Source organism: Mustela nivalis (genome assembly GCF_964662115.1).
Source record: "Mustela nivalis genome assembly, chromosome: 12".
Taxonomy (NCBI): domain Eukaryota; kingdom Metazoa; phylum Chordata; class Mammalia; order Carnivora; family Mustelidae; genus Mustela; species Mustela nivalis.
In genome coordinates, this window is record NC_139031.1 from 52,131,873 (window position 1) to 52,147,306 (window position 15,434).

The 15,434-nt window shown below is 38.6% G+C and overlaps 1 protein-coding gene across 3 annotated transcripts in view; it reads right to left on the reverse strand.

Moving 5' to 3' along the window:
• Positions 1–5,309: 5,309 nt before the first annotated feature.
• Positions 5,310–15,434, reverse strand: part of ABCB5 (ATP binding cassette subfamily B member 5) — a 157,281-nt gene continuing 147,156 nt past the window's right edge. Inside the window, exons 29-31 of one of the 3 annotated variants that reach the window (XM_082693822.1) lie at positions 13,903–14,109; positions 7,798–7,944; positions 5,310–5,738 (exon numbers count right to left, since the gene is read on the reverse strand). In XM_082693822.1, coding sequence (XP_082549948.1) covers positions 5,541–5,738; positions 7,798–7,944; positions 13,903–14,109 — 552 coding nt within the window. In that variant the 3' untranslated portion in view covers positions 5,310–5,540. Of the gene's footprint in view, positions 5,739–7,797; positions 7,945–13,902; positions 14,110–15,434 lie in introns of those variants that run through there. The other 2 variants (XM_082693823.1, XM_082693825.1) reach the window with 2 other exon arrangements.

Below are 15,434 nucleotides of genomic sequence, written 5' to 3' on the forward strand. Positions count from 1 at the left end.
AAATCAAGTTGTGAACTATAAACCTAAACATATCATTATTTAATAATTAATTTATAAGAACTTTAATGAGTGATTTAAAATTTATAATTATTTTTGAATCTGAAGTACCTTTTTTTTTTTAAAGATAAAAGTCTCAATACCTAATTTAGCCTCTTTTTCAGATACAGAACACCTGCTTTAAGAAAAAAATGCTAGCCATCATCTGAGATTTTAGCAAAGCATAATCTCTTTGCTGGTGGAGAGTTCTGCCTGTATGTGGATGGCTGCTGACTGATCAGGCTGTGGTTGCTGAAGGTGGGGTGGCTGTGGCCATTTCTTAAAATAAGACAATAGTGATGTTTGCTGATTCAGTGGACTTCATTTTATGAACGATTTCTTTGTAGCACATGATGCTGTCTGATAGCATTTTACCCACAGAACTTCTTTCAGAATTGGAATCAATCCTCCCAAACCCTGATACTTCATCTAAAGCAATTCTTTAGTTTATGCAAAATATTTTAAAACTTTTCTTGTCATTTCAACAGTCTTTACAGCACTTTTACCAGGAGCGCTGGTACCTTTCAGGACCTTTACCTTCCATCTCAAGAAACTATTTTCTTTTCTTATCCAATTGAATAAATTCCTCATCCATTCAAGTTTTATCATAAGATTGCAGCAAATTCAATCCCATCTTCAGGATCTACATCTAATTCTAGTTCTCTTTCTATTTCTACCACATCTGTAATTATTTCCTCCACTTAAGTCTTGAACCCCTCCACACCGTCCATGAGGGCTGGAATCAACTTCTGCCAAATTCCTGTTCATGTTGATATTTTGACCTCTTCCCATGTATCACAAATGTTCTTAATGGAATCTAGAATGGTGAATTCTTTCCAGAAGATTTTCCATTCACTTTGCCCAGATTCATCAGAGGAATCACTATGTATGGCAGCTACAGCCTTATGAAATGTATTTCTTAAATAATTAGACTTGAAAGTTGAAATCACTCCTTTATCTATTGGGCTGCAGAGTAGATGCTATGTTAACAAACAAAAACAAATTCATCTTCTTGTACATCTCCATCAGAGCTCTTGGGTGGCTAGGTGCATTGTCAGTGAGTGGTAATATTTTGAAAGGATTTTTTTTTTCCTGAGCAGTAGGTCTCAACAGTGGTCTTAAAATAGTCAGTAAACCATGTTTTAGATAGATGGTCTTGTCATCCAGGCTTTGCTATTCCACTTACGGAGCATAGGCAGAATAGATTTAGCATAATTCCTATGGGCCCTAGGATTTTCATAATGGCAGATGAGCACTAACTTCAACTTAAAGTCACCCATTAGCTTCATAAGCCTCTAACAAGGGGCAGTCTGTGAAGCCAGCCTGTGAAGACAGGCACTGACTTCTCTCTAGCCATGAAAGTCCTACATGGTGTGTTCTCTCAAAATAACACCGTTTCATTTACATTGAAAATCTATTGTTTAGTAGATACTTTCATTAATTGTTTGAGCTAGATCTTCTAGTTAGATAACTCGCTGCACAATCTTTATCAGCACAAGCTGTTTCACTTTGCCTTTTTTTTTTTTTTTTTTTAGAGAGAGAGAGAGAGAAGGAGAGAGCAGGAGAAGGGCAGAAGGACAAGGAGAGAGAGAATCTTAAGCATGGAGCCCGGTGCAGGGCTTGATGTCATGACCCTGAAATCATGGCCTAAGCCAAAATCAAGAAGAGTCAGATGCTTAACTGACAGCCATCCAGACACCCCTCACCTTGGAATTTTATGTTATAGAGATGGCTTCTTTTTCTTTAGTCTCATGAACCAATCTCTGCTAATTTCAAACTTCTTCTATAGCTTCGTGAATTGAAGAGAGTTAGGATCTTGCTCTGGATTAGTCTTTGGTTTAAGGGAATATTGTAGCTGGTGTGATCTTCTATTCAGAATACTAAAATTAATTCCGTAAGTCTGTTTCACTTTTCTTTTTTATCATCATTGGTGTGTTCATTGGAGTAGAACTTTTAATTGCCTTCAAGAACTTTTCCTTTGCATTCCCAGCTTGGCTAATTGGTGCAAGAGGCCCAGCTTTTGGCCTATCTTAGCTTTCGACAAGTGTTCTTCACTAAGCTTAATCATTTCTAGCTTTTGGTTTAGAGTGAGACATGGGTGACTCTTCCTTTCACTTGACCACTTATGCCCATTGTAGGGTTATTGGCCCAATTTCAATATTGTATCTCAGGGAATAGAGGGGATTAAGGAGAGGGAAAGAGATGGGGGAATGGCCAGTAGGTGAGGCAGTTAGAACACACACATATCCATCAATAAATTCACCATCTTAATGCATGCAGTTTATGGTGATCCAAAACAATTACAATAGCAACATCGAAGATTACTGATCACAGATTATCATAACAAATATAATAATAGTAATGAAAAACTTTGAAATGTTTCAAGAGTTACAAAATGTGATTCAGAGACAGGAAGTGGGCAAATGCTATTAAAAAGCAGTACCAAAAGACTTGCCAAATACAGGGGTGCCACAAATCTTCATCTTGTAAAAAATGCAATATCGAGGGGTGCCTGGCTAGTTCAGTTGGTAGAGCATATGACTCTTGATCTCAGGGTTATGAGTTCAAGGTCCACACTAGGTGTGGAGCCTACTTTAAAAATTGAATTGTAGGGCACCTGGGTGGCTCAGTGGGTTGAGCCTCTGCCTTCAACTCAGGTCATGATCTCAGGGTCTGGGATCGAGGCCCGCATCGGGCTCTCTGCTCAGTGGGGAGCCTGTTTCCCCCTCTCTCTCTGCCTACCTCTCTGCCTACCTGTGACCTCTCTCTCTCTCAAATAAATAAATAAAATCTTTAAAAAAATTGAATTGTAATACTGAAGTGCAGTAAAGCAAAACTCTATAAAATGAAGTATGCCTGTATTTGCTAATCCAGGAGGGATTACAGAATTGAAGCCAGAAGTTCTCTTGTTCTGAAGCTTTTAAGCATATCTATATAGTACTGTGCTTTTCCTCCTGCCCACCCTACTCTGGAAATGGAAACCACTAAGATCTCTATATCCATGTATAATAGCAAAGTAGGCATGACAGAAGACATCCCCAGGCATTTCTCTCCAAGAAAACATGCAAATGGCCAAGAGACACATGCAAAGATGCTCAATATCACTCAGCAACAGGGAAATACAAATTGAAACCAAAATGAGATACCACCTCACACTGGTCAGAATGGCTAAAGTTAACAACTCAGGAAACAACAGATGTTGGCAAGGATGTAGAGAAAGGGAAACCCTCTTATACTGTTGGTAGGAATGCAAACTGGTGCAGACACTCTGGAAAACTGTAGGCACGTTTCTCAAAGAGTTAAAAATAGAGCTACCCTATGACCCAGCAACCATGCTACTAGGTATTTACCCAAAGGATACAAGCATAATGATTTGAAGGGGCACATGCAACCCAATGTTTATAGCAGCAATATCCACAATAGCCAAAATATGGAAGAGTCCATATGTTCACTGACAGATGAATTATAAATGGATAAAGAAGAGGTGATCCTTGCACACACACACACACACACACACCCAGGAATATTACTCAGCCATCAAAAAGAATGAAATAGTGCCATTTGCTATGATGTGGATGGAACTAGAGGGTGTTATGCCAAGTAAAATAAGTCAGAGGAAGATAAATACAATCTGATTTCATTCATATGTGGAATTTAACAAACAAAACAGATGAATAGAAGGGAAAGGAAGGAAAAGTAAGACAAAAACAGACAGGGAGGCAAATCATAAGAGACTCTTAACTGTAGGAAACAAACTGAGGGCTGCTGGAGGGGAGGGGATAGGCAGATGGGGTAACTGGGTGATGGGCATTAAGGAGGTCACTTGAAGTAATGATCACTGAGTGTTGTATGCAATTGATGAATCACTACATTCTACATCTAATTCTTCATCTAAATTCTGAAACTAACAATACAGTATATGTTAATTAAATTGAACTTAAAAAAAGGAGCCACAGGCTTTCATGCTAATGCTTCTAAACAATAAATCTGTTCTCAGTCCCCCGATTCCTATTTTTATTTTCCATTAAAAAAAAAGTAGCATTAGGGGTGCCGGGGTGGCTCAGGGGGTTAAGCCTCTGCCTTCAGTTCGGGTCATGGTCTTAGGATCCTGGGAAAGAGCCCTGCTTGGGCTCTCTGCTCAGTGGAGAGCCTGCTTCCCCCCTCTCTCTGCCTGCCTCTCTGTCTACTTGTGATTTCTGTCAAATAAATCAATAAAATCTTAAAAAAAAAAAAAGTGGCATTAAAAAAGTGGCATATGGTGGCGCCTGGGTGGCTCAGTGGGTTAAGCTGATGCCTTCAGCTCAGGTCATGATCTCAGAGTCCTGGGATCGAGCCCCGCATCGGGCTCTCTGCTCAGCAGGGAGCCTGCTTCCTCCTCTCTCTCTGCCTGCTTGTGATCTCTCTCTGTCAAATAAATAAATAAAATCTTTAAAAAAAAAAAGTGGCATATGCACAAATGGTTTTAGTTTTTTTCACAATATTTCTGATTATTGGTAGAATATACTTTAGAGAGGCTGGCTATGTCACTGTAAATGGAAGAAAATAAATTAAAAATAGAGATAATATCGCTAGGTGAAATTACATCTTTAAGTAAGTGGAAAATATGACTCAGTTTATCCATATTGTTTACACTGAAATTTTAGATAATATATAAAGTACATGTAAGATTTAAACAAATTACTTGATTGAATAGAAGATGGCTTTTAAAGTTTTTCACCAGTAATAAAACCAGCTCTTATTTTAAGAAAGTATTCATACACAAATATGCCTGTAATTTATTCTGCAAAACCTAAAGCTTAGAATAATGAGATCTTCAGGATGGATCATGTGTAGCATTTTACTTACTGGTAAATTAGAAGATAACTATCTAATTATGCCAGAAATTTTACATTGTAATCCTCTGTATCCTCCTAACAAAGGGATATAATAGAATTTTGGGAAACAGTGGATATTATATTAAAAGAAACATTGAGAGAGAGATTATGGGAGAAAGTCCTATGGTCAGAAGACTAGGATTTGCGCAAAATGGTTTGACATGTGTTACAAAATGCTGGAGGCTTCAAGTTAAAATCATTCTGCCTACAATGTCAGTCCAACTACATCTCTCTCTTTATTGAATCTTTCAATTTAGTTAGTTGGATAATTTTTCTCTCTTGGAATATATTCCCAATTTTATTTTATTTTATTTTATTATTATTTTTTATTCCCAATTTTATAGCCAAAGTTTACAGATTCATTTTGTAGTAAACTTCTTTACAAACACATGGGTCAGAACATTTTTACAAAGAAGAGATGCAGGCATTATCTCACATGAGTTCAGCAAATTTTGTTTCTTTTAAAAAAATCTGAAGAGAAGAAGTTGTGTACACAGAACATGTCTGTACTTGAATAGCATGATTCCAGGTATTGATACATGTAATAAAAGAGATCAAAGCATGCCAAATAATTACTAAGTATTTCTTTGAGTTACACAAAGATCAAAATATGTGCTAACTCCAACAGTATCACTGCACTGACTGTGCATTTACTAATTTAAAATACATATCTTGATTTCTCAGGAGTTCTTGATGAGTTCCCTTTTCCTTTATTTTCCCATTCTGCAGGACTACTATCAGATCAGCATTCTGTATTGTGGAGAGTCTGTGAGCAACCACTAGGCAAGTCCTCCCCTTTCTGGCATTATTGAGGGCATACTGAACCACCTGGAAGAGAAAAGGATCTGTGATTGCTAGCTTGACTTAGATGCAAATAAACTTACCCAAATGAAATTGATAAAAGTAACCTAATAACATTCTTTGTGTATTTGCTTATCCCCAAAGGCAACTGCTTTGCTTTGTGAAAAATTCACCATACTCAACAGAAATCTAGAAAAAATAGTTATAGATATATTTAGACTTCTAATTAGAAAAGCTTTTGTGATAATGAATAAAAATGAGATGGTTGTCTGTATGTAAGTAGGTGGTTCCAAACTCAGAGTCAGAAAGTAGTATTTCCATATCTAAGTAGAATGCCTAATTTTTAAAAAATTTTTAAATTTTTTATTTTATTAACATATAATATATTATTAGCCCCAGGGGTACAGGTCTGTGAATCGCCAGGTTTACACACTTCACAGCATTCACCATAGCACATACCTTCCCCAGTGTCCATAACCCAACCACCCTCTCCCTTTCCCCCTCCCCCTGGCAACCCTCAGTTTGTTTTGTGAGATTAAGAATCTCTTATGGTTTGTCTCCCTCCCAATCCCATCTTGTTTCATTTATTCTTTTCCTGCCCCCCCCAAGCCCCCCGTGTTGCTTCTCAACTTCCTCATATCAGGGAGATCATATGGTAGTTGTCTTTCTCTGATTGACTTATTTCTAGAATGCCTAATTTACTTACTTCATTTCTTCTCATAGGATTTATTTATTTATTTTGGTAGAATTTGGCTTTAAAATTGTCCTGGCTAAAGTCTCAGCCATGATGGGTTATAATGTACAGAAGACATGAGAGTGGAGGCTGAAAACCAGTATTTGTTGAATATATAAAATATTCATTCCAATGATTGATATCTAATATAAATCCCTACAATAACCCCATAAGGTGGGGGATATTTTCATTTTTGTTTTGAATAAACTGAGATTTGAAAGGTCCAGGTCATTTGACCAAGGTCATAATGCTAATAATCGATGAATCCTGGATTACAGCTCAGGTATGCCTGATTCCAAAAATCATGTTTTTTTTCTTTTGTAACACACTGTCTACTTATAAGTCAAGAATGATAATCATCTACAAAAGCAATTGTGTGATGGTTAACCACATAAGCTCTTAGATCAGACACGCTCTATTAAAATTCAGAGAAGTTACTTCTTTTCTAAGCCTTAGTGTGTTAACCTATAAAACACACATGGCTAATAAAATAAGCTAATTCATCAAGTTGTGAGGACTGAGATAATAGCATATGATGGACACTTAGTAAATTTTAAGTTATCATTCATTCAACCAATGTTCATTTAACAAGTAAGTGCTTACTGTGTGGAAGAAACTACTAGAGTACAAGGCATAACAAAATTAAACATCTGAAAGAGCTTGCAGTGTAGGTCTATTGTCACATCTCTTTGCTTCCTTGTTTTCTTCTCAGAGCTGATTGTCTATAGAGGATGGAGTAACTAGCAGCCTCTCACATTGCAGTGTAGATTACTCTTTTTGTTGATTTTTTTTAAAAAGATTTTATTTGTTTATTTGAAAGAGAGACAGTGAGAGAGAGCATGAGAGGGGAGAAGATCAGGGGGAGAAGCAGACTCCCTGTGGAGCTGGGAGCCCAATATGGGATTCGATCCCGGGATCCCGGGATCGTGACCGGAGCTGAAGGCAGTCGCCCAATCAACTGAGCCACCCAGACAGCCCTACATTATTCTTTTATGCATGCAGATTGCCTAATTGATTTGTTTGGAATCATAAGAATAATAATAAAATGGGAGAGTTATTTTTCTTGGGCTTTTTCCTTGACTGGAGAAACATTTCAAGAATTGTGCCTTTACTGATAAATCATTTCAAATGAGAAAACCTTTCTAGAACATAAGACATCCTGTGCCCCAACTCCCTCCCACCTTCCCAACCAGTCTCTAACTTTTTTTAAAAGGCCAAAACTTTAATTAGAACTTGTGACCCTCTGACTATAATTTTCTCCAGGTCTTTCTTGTCCCAAACTGACCTTGACTTCTTTCACAATACTCCACTCTCTTATTTGATATAATATTCTAAGAAATAAGAGAATGTTACCTTTTCACTCTCATTATCAAGGGCTGAAGTGGCCTCATCCAACAGTAAAATTTTTGGTTTCCGGAGAAGAGCCCTTGCAATAGCTAGTCTTTGTTTCTGGCCTCCAGAAAGCAGTGTTCCTTTCAGTCCAACTTGTGTGTTGTATTTCTATTACAGGAACATGCAATTAAGAAAGCAAGGCTTGGTTATTTAAATTAGCATGACAACTGTGGGCGAGAACCATCTAAATATTTCAAATTTTGCTACTCTAGAAAATTTGTGTCCCAACAAGTGCTGAAATCTATTCTTGGGCTTTGTTGCAAATAAATGCTAAACCAGCAGTAAACAGTACCATCTCATTTACATATCTACACTGATCACAAACAGCAGACCTTTGCCATTATGCTTCTACAAAGAGATTGTTTGAATTAAAGCATAAGAAAAAAAATTACTGGCAAAGGAAAGTTCCCAGTAAACAGAAATCTTTTTGCATTAAATTATATTACTTTCTATTTTCAGGTCAAAATGATTTAAAGTATATAAAAACAAGGAAATCACTGGGTTTCTTCACTCTGGCTCTCACCAGACCTCTAGAGGCACATCTCTCTAGGGCCTGGGATTCTGTTCTCAGTCCTGCAGGTTATCTTCCTGGCAGTAAATTAAGCTAGTGCCCAGAGACAGTCCGTTCATCTTTTCAGGCCGTAATAGGGACATTTACCACTCCCAATGTTTCTACGGCCCTCCTACTTACTAATGACATTTTCTCCAGTGTTTTCCTGTACAGAAGAATAAAGAAACTGCTAGAGGAGTATCCTCAAGCTGTTGTAGTCTGCTATATCATGACCTGTCAGTTCAGTTTGTGCAAGAAGGCTCCCACTTGCTTTCTAGATTGTCCCATTGACTCTCTTCCCTCCAAGGTTTCACACTGCTTTCTAGTACCCCTTACCACTTGTCTAACAAATATATGCTACCGATATCCAGACAAGAATGTGTGGATGGATTGACTCCACTGGGAAAGCAAGTCTAATTATACAACCTTCTAAACATGGATCCTTGTAGCAGCATCATAGCAAAGATGCAGCACGTGATTAATATACTGTTTATTTTGTCTTAGTGCCGTGCCTTAGAGAAGCTTGAATTAATTGCTTTTCCCTCCACATCTGACTGCCTTCAAGGGGCACCCTTCGGGCAGAGTGGGTATCATGAGAGCCTGTGACACAGCCATATGATAAATGTGTCTACTTTACCTCAAAGTTCATTTTTCAATTCAAAATACACAGTTGTTACCTTTATATAAAACAATGGTGTCTGAGTTACTAAAGCCCAAGAGAAGTGTCTTCTCTGAGTGAATGCTCTCCAAAGAAAACAGACTTTATTTCCTCTGTGTTTTTATACAGGACTGCCAGCAAGCTGGGCCCCTGCCTTCTAACATACATTTTATTAAATTTGGACTCACGGGGCAGAATAATCAGGTAAAACTATGCCATTCATTTCCACATACCAAAAAAGTTCCCATTCAAATGAGAGAATCCAACCTTAAACCAAAAACTGAGAGAGGATTGGGTGGAAATGATAATAGATTGTAACTCTTTCTGCCAGTCTACCTTCAATTGTACATGGATTATTCTAGTGTAGCTGAAGAAGACAACAATACTAGCTTAGAAATCACTTTGCATTTCTTGGCCTTCTCTGGATTGTAGGAAAATATTAGCATCAAGAATGAATCAGATGAAAATTAAGTCATTTTGTCTATCATTAAGCAGAACAGATTATAAATGTGAATATACACCTGTCTCAATACCAAATTAAAAGCATTTTCAGGGGCGCCTGGGTGGCTCAGTGGGTTAAGCCACACTGCCTTCGGCTCAGGTCATGATCTCAGGGTCCTGGGATCGAGTCCCGCATCGGGCTCCCTGCAGAGCCTGCCTGTCTGCCTGCTTGTGATCTCTGTGATCTCTGTCTGTCAAATAAATAAATAAAATCTTTAAAAAATAAAAATAAAAAATAAAAACATTTTCAGATACTTGAAGTAAAGGTTTTCATTTAAAAAATAAAAAAGATTTTATTTATTATTTATTTGACAGACAGAAATCACAAGTAGGCAGAGAGGCAGGCTGAGGGAGAGGAAGGGAAGCAGGCTTCCTGCTGAGCAGAGAGCCCAATGTGGGGCTTGATCCCAGGACCTTGGGACCATGACTTGAGCCGAAGGCTCAAAGGTTTTCATTTTTTAATTTAGAATTACAGGGACACCTGGGTGGTTCAGTTGGTTAAGCATCTGCCTTTGGCTCAGGTTATCATCAAACCTCACATCAGATTCCCTGCTCAGTGAAGAGCCTGCTTCTCTCTCTGCCCTCCCCTTGCTCATCTCTCAAATAAATAAATGAATAAAATCTTAAAAAAAAAATGAACTACAGAGTTTCATTTTCCTGTTTAAAGAGTTTATTTATTTTTATGAGGGAGAGGGAAAAGCAGGCTCCTCACTACAGGGAGTCTTACTTGACTAGCGGCTCAATCTCAGGCCCCTCAGACCCTGAGATCATGACCTGAGCCAATGCTTAACCAACTGAGCCACCCAGGCACTCCTTAGTCTCCTGTTTACCTATTTATTTTTAAGGATTTTATTTATTTATTTGACAGAGAGAGAGAGTACAGCAGGGGCAGCTGCCGCAGAGGGAGAAGCAGACTCCCCACTGAGCAGGGAGCCCGACATGGGGCTCAATCCCAGGACCCTGGGATTGTGACTGGAGCTGAAGGCAGACGCCTAACTGCTGAACCATCCAGGTGCCCTCTCAGTCTCCTGTTTAAACTGAAAATCTAAATTAAGTTTCTGCAAACACTGGGATGGATTGTGAGTGTCCTGAAATATGCAACCTATTTATAACATGCTCAGGGAACAATGACTCTTCAATATGAACCTGGGGCTAAAAGCCAGTTGGGTTCTGGAGGGAACATCAAAGAGTCTCATCCTAAATCAACTGTATTCTAAGGAGTCCTTGAAGGCTCTATGGAGGAATTTAGGATGGTTTCAATGGTTGAAGTCCTATTCAAGGAGCCATGATATGGCTTGACTGAGACCTGAATCTACATCTGGTGAGTTTCTAAGAGGATCCTCAAGAGCAAGGGCATGTTGCTACAACTCCCATCCTAGGTGGATATCTCTGGATGTCTGTGGATCACCTCCATGACACATAGTATAGATGTGTTATCCAGACCATACTCTAAATTAATGCCTTGCTATTCACCTTCTGATATTGAGTTGCCAGGCAGGTCCAAAATCCCTTACCAGAAGCCCTCAGGGCTATATCTCTTCAAGAATTCTGTTTTGGGGGGACGTCTGGGTGGCTCAGTTGGTTAAGCAGCAGCCTTTGGCTCAGGTTGTGATCCCAGTGTCCTGGGATCGAGTCCCACATCAGGCTTCTTGCTTGGCAGGGAGTCTGCTTCTCCCTCTGCCTCTGCCTGCCACTCTGTCTGCCTGTGCTCTTTCCTGGATGGCTTACTTTGTTAAGCATCTGACTCCTGCTTTCAGCTCAGGTAATGATCTCAGTGTTGTGAGATCGAGCCCCTTGTTGTGCTCTGTGCTGGGCACAGAACCTGCTTAAGATTCTCTCTCTCTAAAAAAAAAAAAAAAAAAAAAAAAAAAGCAAACAACCTTATTTATTTATTTAGTAATCTCTATACCCAGTATGGGTCTCGAACTTACAACCCTGAGATCAAGAGGCACAAGCTCTACTAACTGAGCCAGCCAGGTGCCCCTCTTTGTTTGACTTTAGAAGAAAATTTACCACAAATTGTGTGTACTATATGTACTATATGTGTACTATATTTATTATGTGGTAAATAATAACACCTTCAGAAGTTCTGGGGAAGCAAGTGGTAATCAAATATATGAATATTTGTGAAGAAATAGTTGATTACTCATTTTAAGTAGGATTAATAAAGACTACATATGGCTTTACATCATTTTGTTCACCAAATAAGTAAGCACAAAACATAACAAGATAAGGGATGTGTGTAAGGGATGGAGTTTAACAGCTTTTGGAAATTGGAACTGGGTAACAAAAAATGTGGACCTGCATTGCTCTCATCCAGAATGTTGTAAAACACCAAGGCTTGTCCTTTTAATGTGAATCTCTGCCATCACCACAAAGGCCACAGTGCCTCCTGGATGAGCAAAGAAAAGGCTGAGCTTCAACAGCAGTTTTTTGTTTTAAAATCTGATCAGCTTATTTCTTTACCTAAAAAATATCTAGTGGTTTCCTATTTCCAATAAGACTGAGTCTAAACCTCTTCGGCTAGTATATCAAAACCTTCACATTTAGTCTCTGCTCATGTTTTGGCCACTTCTCAATTCCCCAATATATGCCTTATTTTCAGGATTTGAAATTTATTTCCTTCCAAACACCTAAAACTCTTTTACATGTGTATGTTTCCATGTGAGCTTATTTGTCTTCTAAATATGGATTTGTCTCCTCTCTGCCTGAGGAAATCCTACTCATTCTTCAAAACCTGGTTTAAAACAGCATCTTCTGTGTGATTTTCTCTGAGCTCCTAGAGAATTTGTCATTCTTTCCTTTGTATTCTCATCACACACTCTGTGTGCTTTTATTCCAGCGGGCTGACCAGTGTATCATACACTTTCTTGTTCACTTTTCACAGACAATCCTGAGCCATGTCTTGGCAATTCCACTTTTTCAATATCTTTTAAATCCTTTTCCTTGTTTTATTTCACATTATAATTACTAATCCAGGCATTCATAACACTGGAAATAGCTCCTAAGTCATCTCTCAACTTCCTGTCTTTTCCTCACTACAACAAATGGCCATTTACATTGCTGCTAGATGTGATGTCCAATGTCCTATTCCAAAATGATATTTTGGCGCCAGATTTCTTTATGGTTCTACATATATACATACATATATATATATGTGTATACACATATATATATGTAATGGTGATATGAAAGTAAACTACAGTTAAACTTAAGAACACTGAGAAACAAGTTATTCTTTCTTTCTTTTAGGAAATATCTTGGTTTTCAAAGTTTACTATAAAGTTAGCACAGTGAGTCTCTGCAAAATGTAGTTTGGGGTAAATTGGGAAATAGTACAACAAAAATAATGAAAGATCATAAACAATTTAAGAGTAAAAGTCAAATGGTATAAATATGTAGTAGGTGACAGGAGTGATGGGGACTCTTCTAAGTAAGATGGCCATGGATGGTCTTGGCAAAGATGACATTACAATGAGCTTGAAAGTTAAGGAGCTGGCTCTGCAAAGAGCCAGAGAAAGGGAGGTCCTGGCTGAAGAAACAGCAAGTGTAAATGTCCTGAGGTAGGGAAAAACTTAGTGTGTTCATGAGATAGGAAAGAGGACAACATGGCTGCAGCAGAATGAGTATATGGTGAGGAAGGAACTGCAGAGGCAAGCAGAACCAGATTGCAGAAAGCTTTGCCAGCCACATAAGACATCTGGACTTATTCTAAATGCAAAGGGATGCCATTAGGAAGTTTTAAGCAGGAAGGGACAGAATCTAATTTATGTTTTTTTTTTTTTTTTAAGATTTTATTTATTTGACACAGAGAGAGAGAGAGATCACAAGTAGGCAGAGAGGTAGGCAGAGAGAGGGGGAAGCAGGCTCCCTGCTGAGCAGAGAGCCTGATGCGGGGCTACATCCCAGGACCCTAGGATCATGACCTGAGCTGAAGCAGAGGCTTAATCCACTAAGCCACCCAGGCACCCCCTAATTTGTGTTTTTAAAAGATCCCCCTAGTTACTGTGAGGAAGAAGCATTATAATGAGGCAGACTGGCAGCAGGAAGACAGACTAAGATGCTACCGGAGTAGTCCAGGGGCAGGGAGGATGATGGTGATGTAGACAGGAGTAGAGTGTATATGTATATGGATAAAAGGTAAAGAATCAAAATAAGAAAACTAATTCAGTGAATAGTAATACAGTTTGGCTTGGAAAAAGTCATCACAGAAAAATCTCAATCTTTTTGCTTTTTACATATAACTTTATATTAGATGCTAGCAATAAATAAATAGTTTAATTTAAGTAGCACAAAATACAACAACTTAGGCTTACTTGGGAGCTTTGTAATTCAAGATTTCAGACATTTTTCTTACCTCAGGGAGACCTTCAATAAAAGAATGAATATTTGCTGCCTTTGCTACTTCTTTTATTTCTTCTAATGGCACAAAACGGCTGTTATCACCATAGGCAATGTTGTCGGCAATGCTACAGTTGAAGAGTACAGGCTCTTGAGAAACAATTGCTATTTGGGAACGGAGCCATTGTACATTCAATTCCTTCACATCAACACCATCAAATAGCTGTCAAAAGCAAAATGGAGAATGGTATGTGAAGATCCAACAACTATATCACGTTACAGTTCACTATATTCAAACATATACAAATTATAAGAAGGGTAGGGATTCAAACCACCTCACAGTAAAATGCTATCCAGGGATGGATTGTAAATGATGTTGTATAGAAGCAGAGTGTAACTGCCTAAAATGTCAACTCCTAAACTTACTTGACATTTCTACAAATGGCCACATAGTCTAGAGACTTGCCTGGGATCTAGAGTAAAGCCTGGTGCTTTGTGTAACTTCTGCTGTAATAGGACCTCACTTTTTTTTTTTCTTTGAAGATTTTATTTATTTATTTAACACAGAGAGAGAGATCACAAGTAGGCAGAGAGGCAGGAAGAGAGAGAGGGGGAAGCAGGCTCCCCATTAAGCAGAGAGCCTGATGCAGGGCTTGATCCCTGGCTGAGATCATGACCTAAGCTGAAGGCAGAGGCTTAACCCACTGAGCCACCCAGGTGCCCCAGGACCTCACTTTTTAAAGCCCAGAGAGAGAAAGAAGGTGTAGACTGATAGCAGTCCATATACAGAGAGGTATGTCATTTTGTACACAACCACGCCTATTCATGTGAACATGTAACAACATTCAGCTGGCATTTGATGAGCATACCTACTAGCTGATGGGGACTCTTCACCTACAAGGGAAATGGTACACACGATAAAACTCTTGCCCTCTTGCAGCTTATATTCTAGTGGAAACAGGCAGGCAATAAACACAGTAACAAATAATTAACTCAAGAAAGAAAGTGTCGTGAAGACAGGGTAATGGAATTGAGATTGACTGAGGATGTGGGGGGATGTGGGAAGCAGGTTGGTAAATGCATTGTTTTCTACAGAGTAATCTAGGAAGGCCTACCTAAGGAAGAAGCATTTGGATTGAGACTTGAATGATAAGGAATCAGCAAAGTGATTAGAGCAAGAAAATTCCAAGCAGGGGAACAACAAGAACAAAGGCCATAAGTGAGTTTAAAGGACACAAAGAAGCAGTGAGTCTGACACATAGTAGTCAAGGTGGGGAGTGACAGGAGAGGAGTTTGGAGAGAGGCAGAGACCAGATCACAAAGGACCAGGATTGATGGAATTGACTCTGTTTTATTTCAACTGTAGTAGGACATCATTGGAGGGTTTAAAGTAAGGGATGTGCTATATTATGTGTAAGTAGATGATTGTTACCTAATTTTGGACTGTTAAGTCATTGTTATCACTGGTAACAAGGGAACCATTCTGAATCATTTTATTTTGCAAAGAGTCATTGAGAATCTGTGATTGGGGAAAAAAAAAAGTTACCT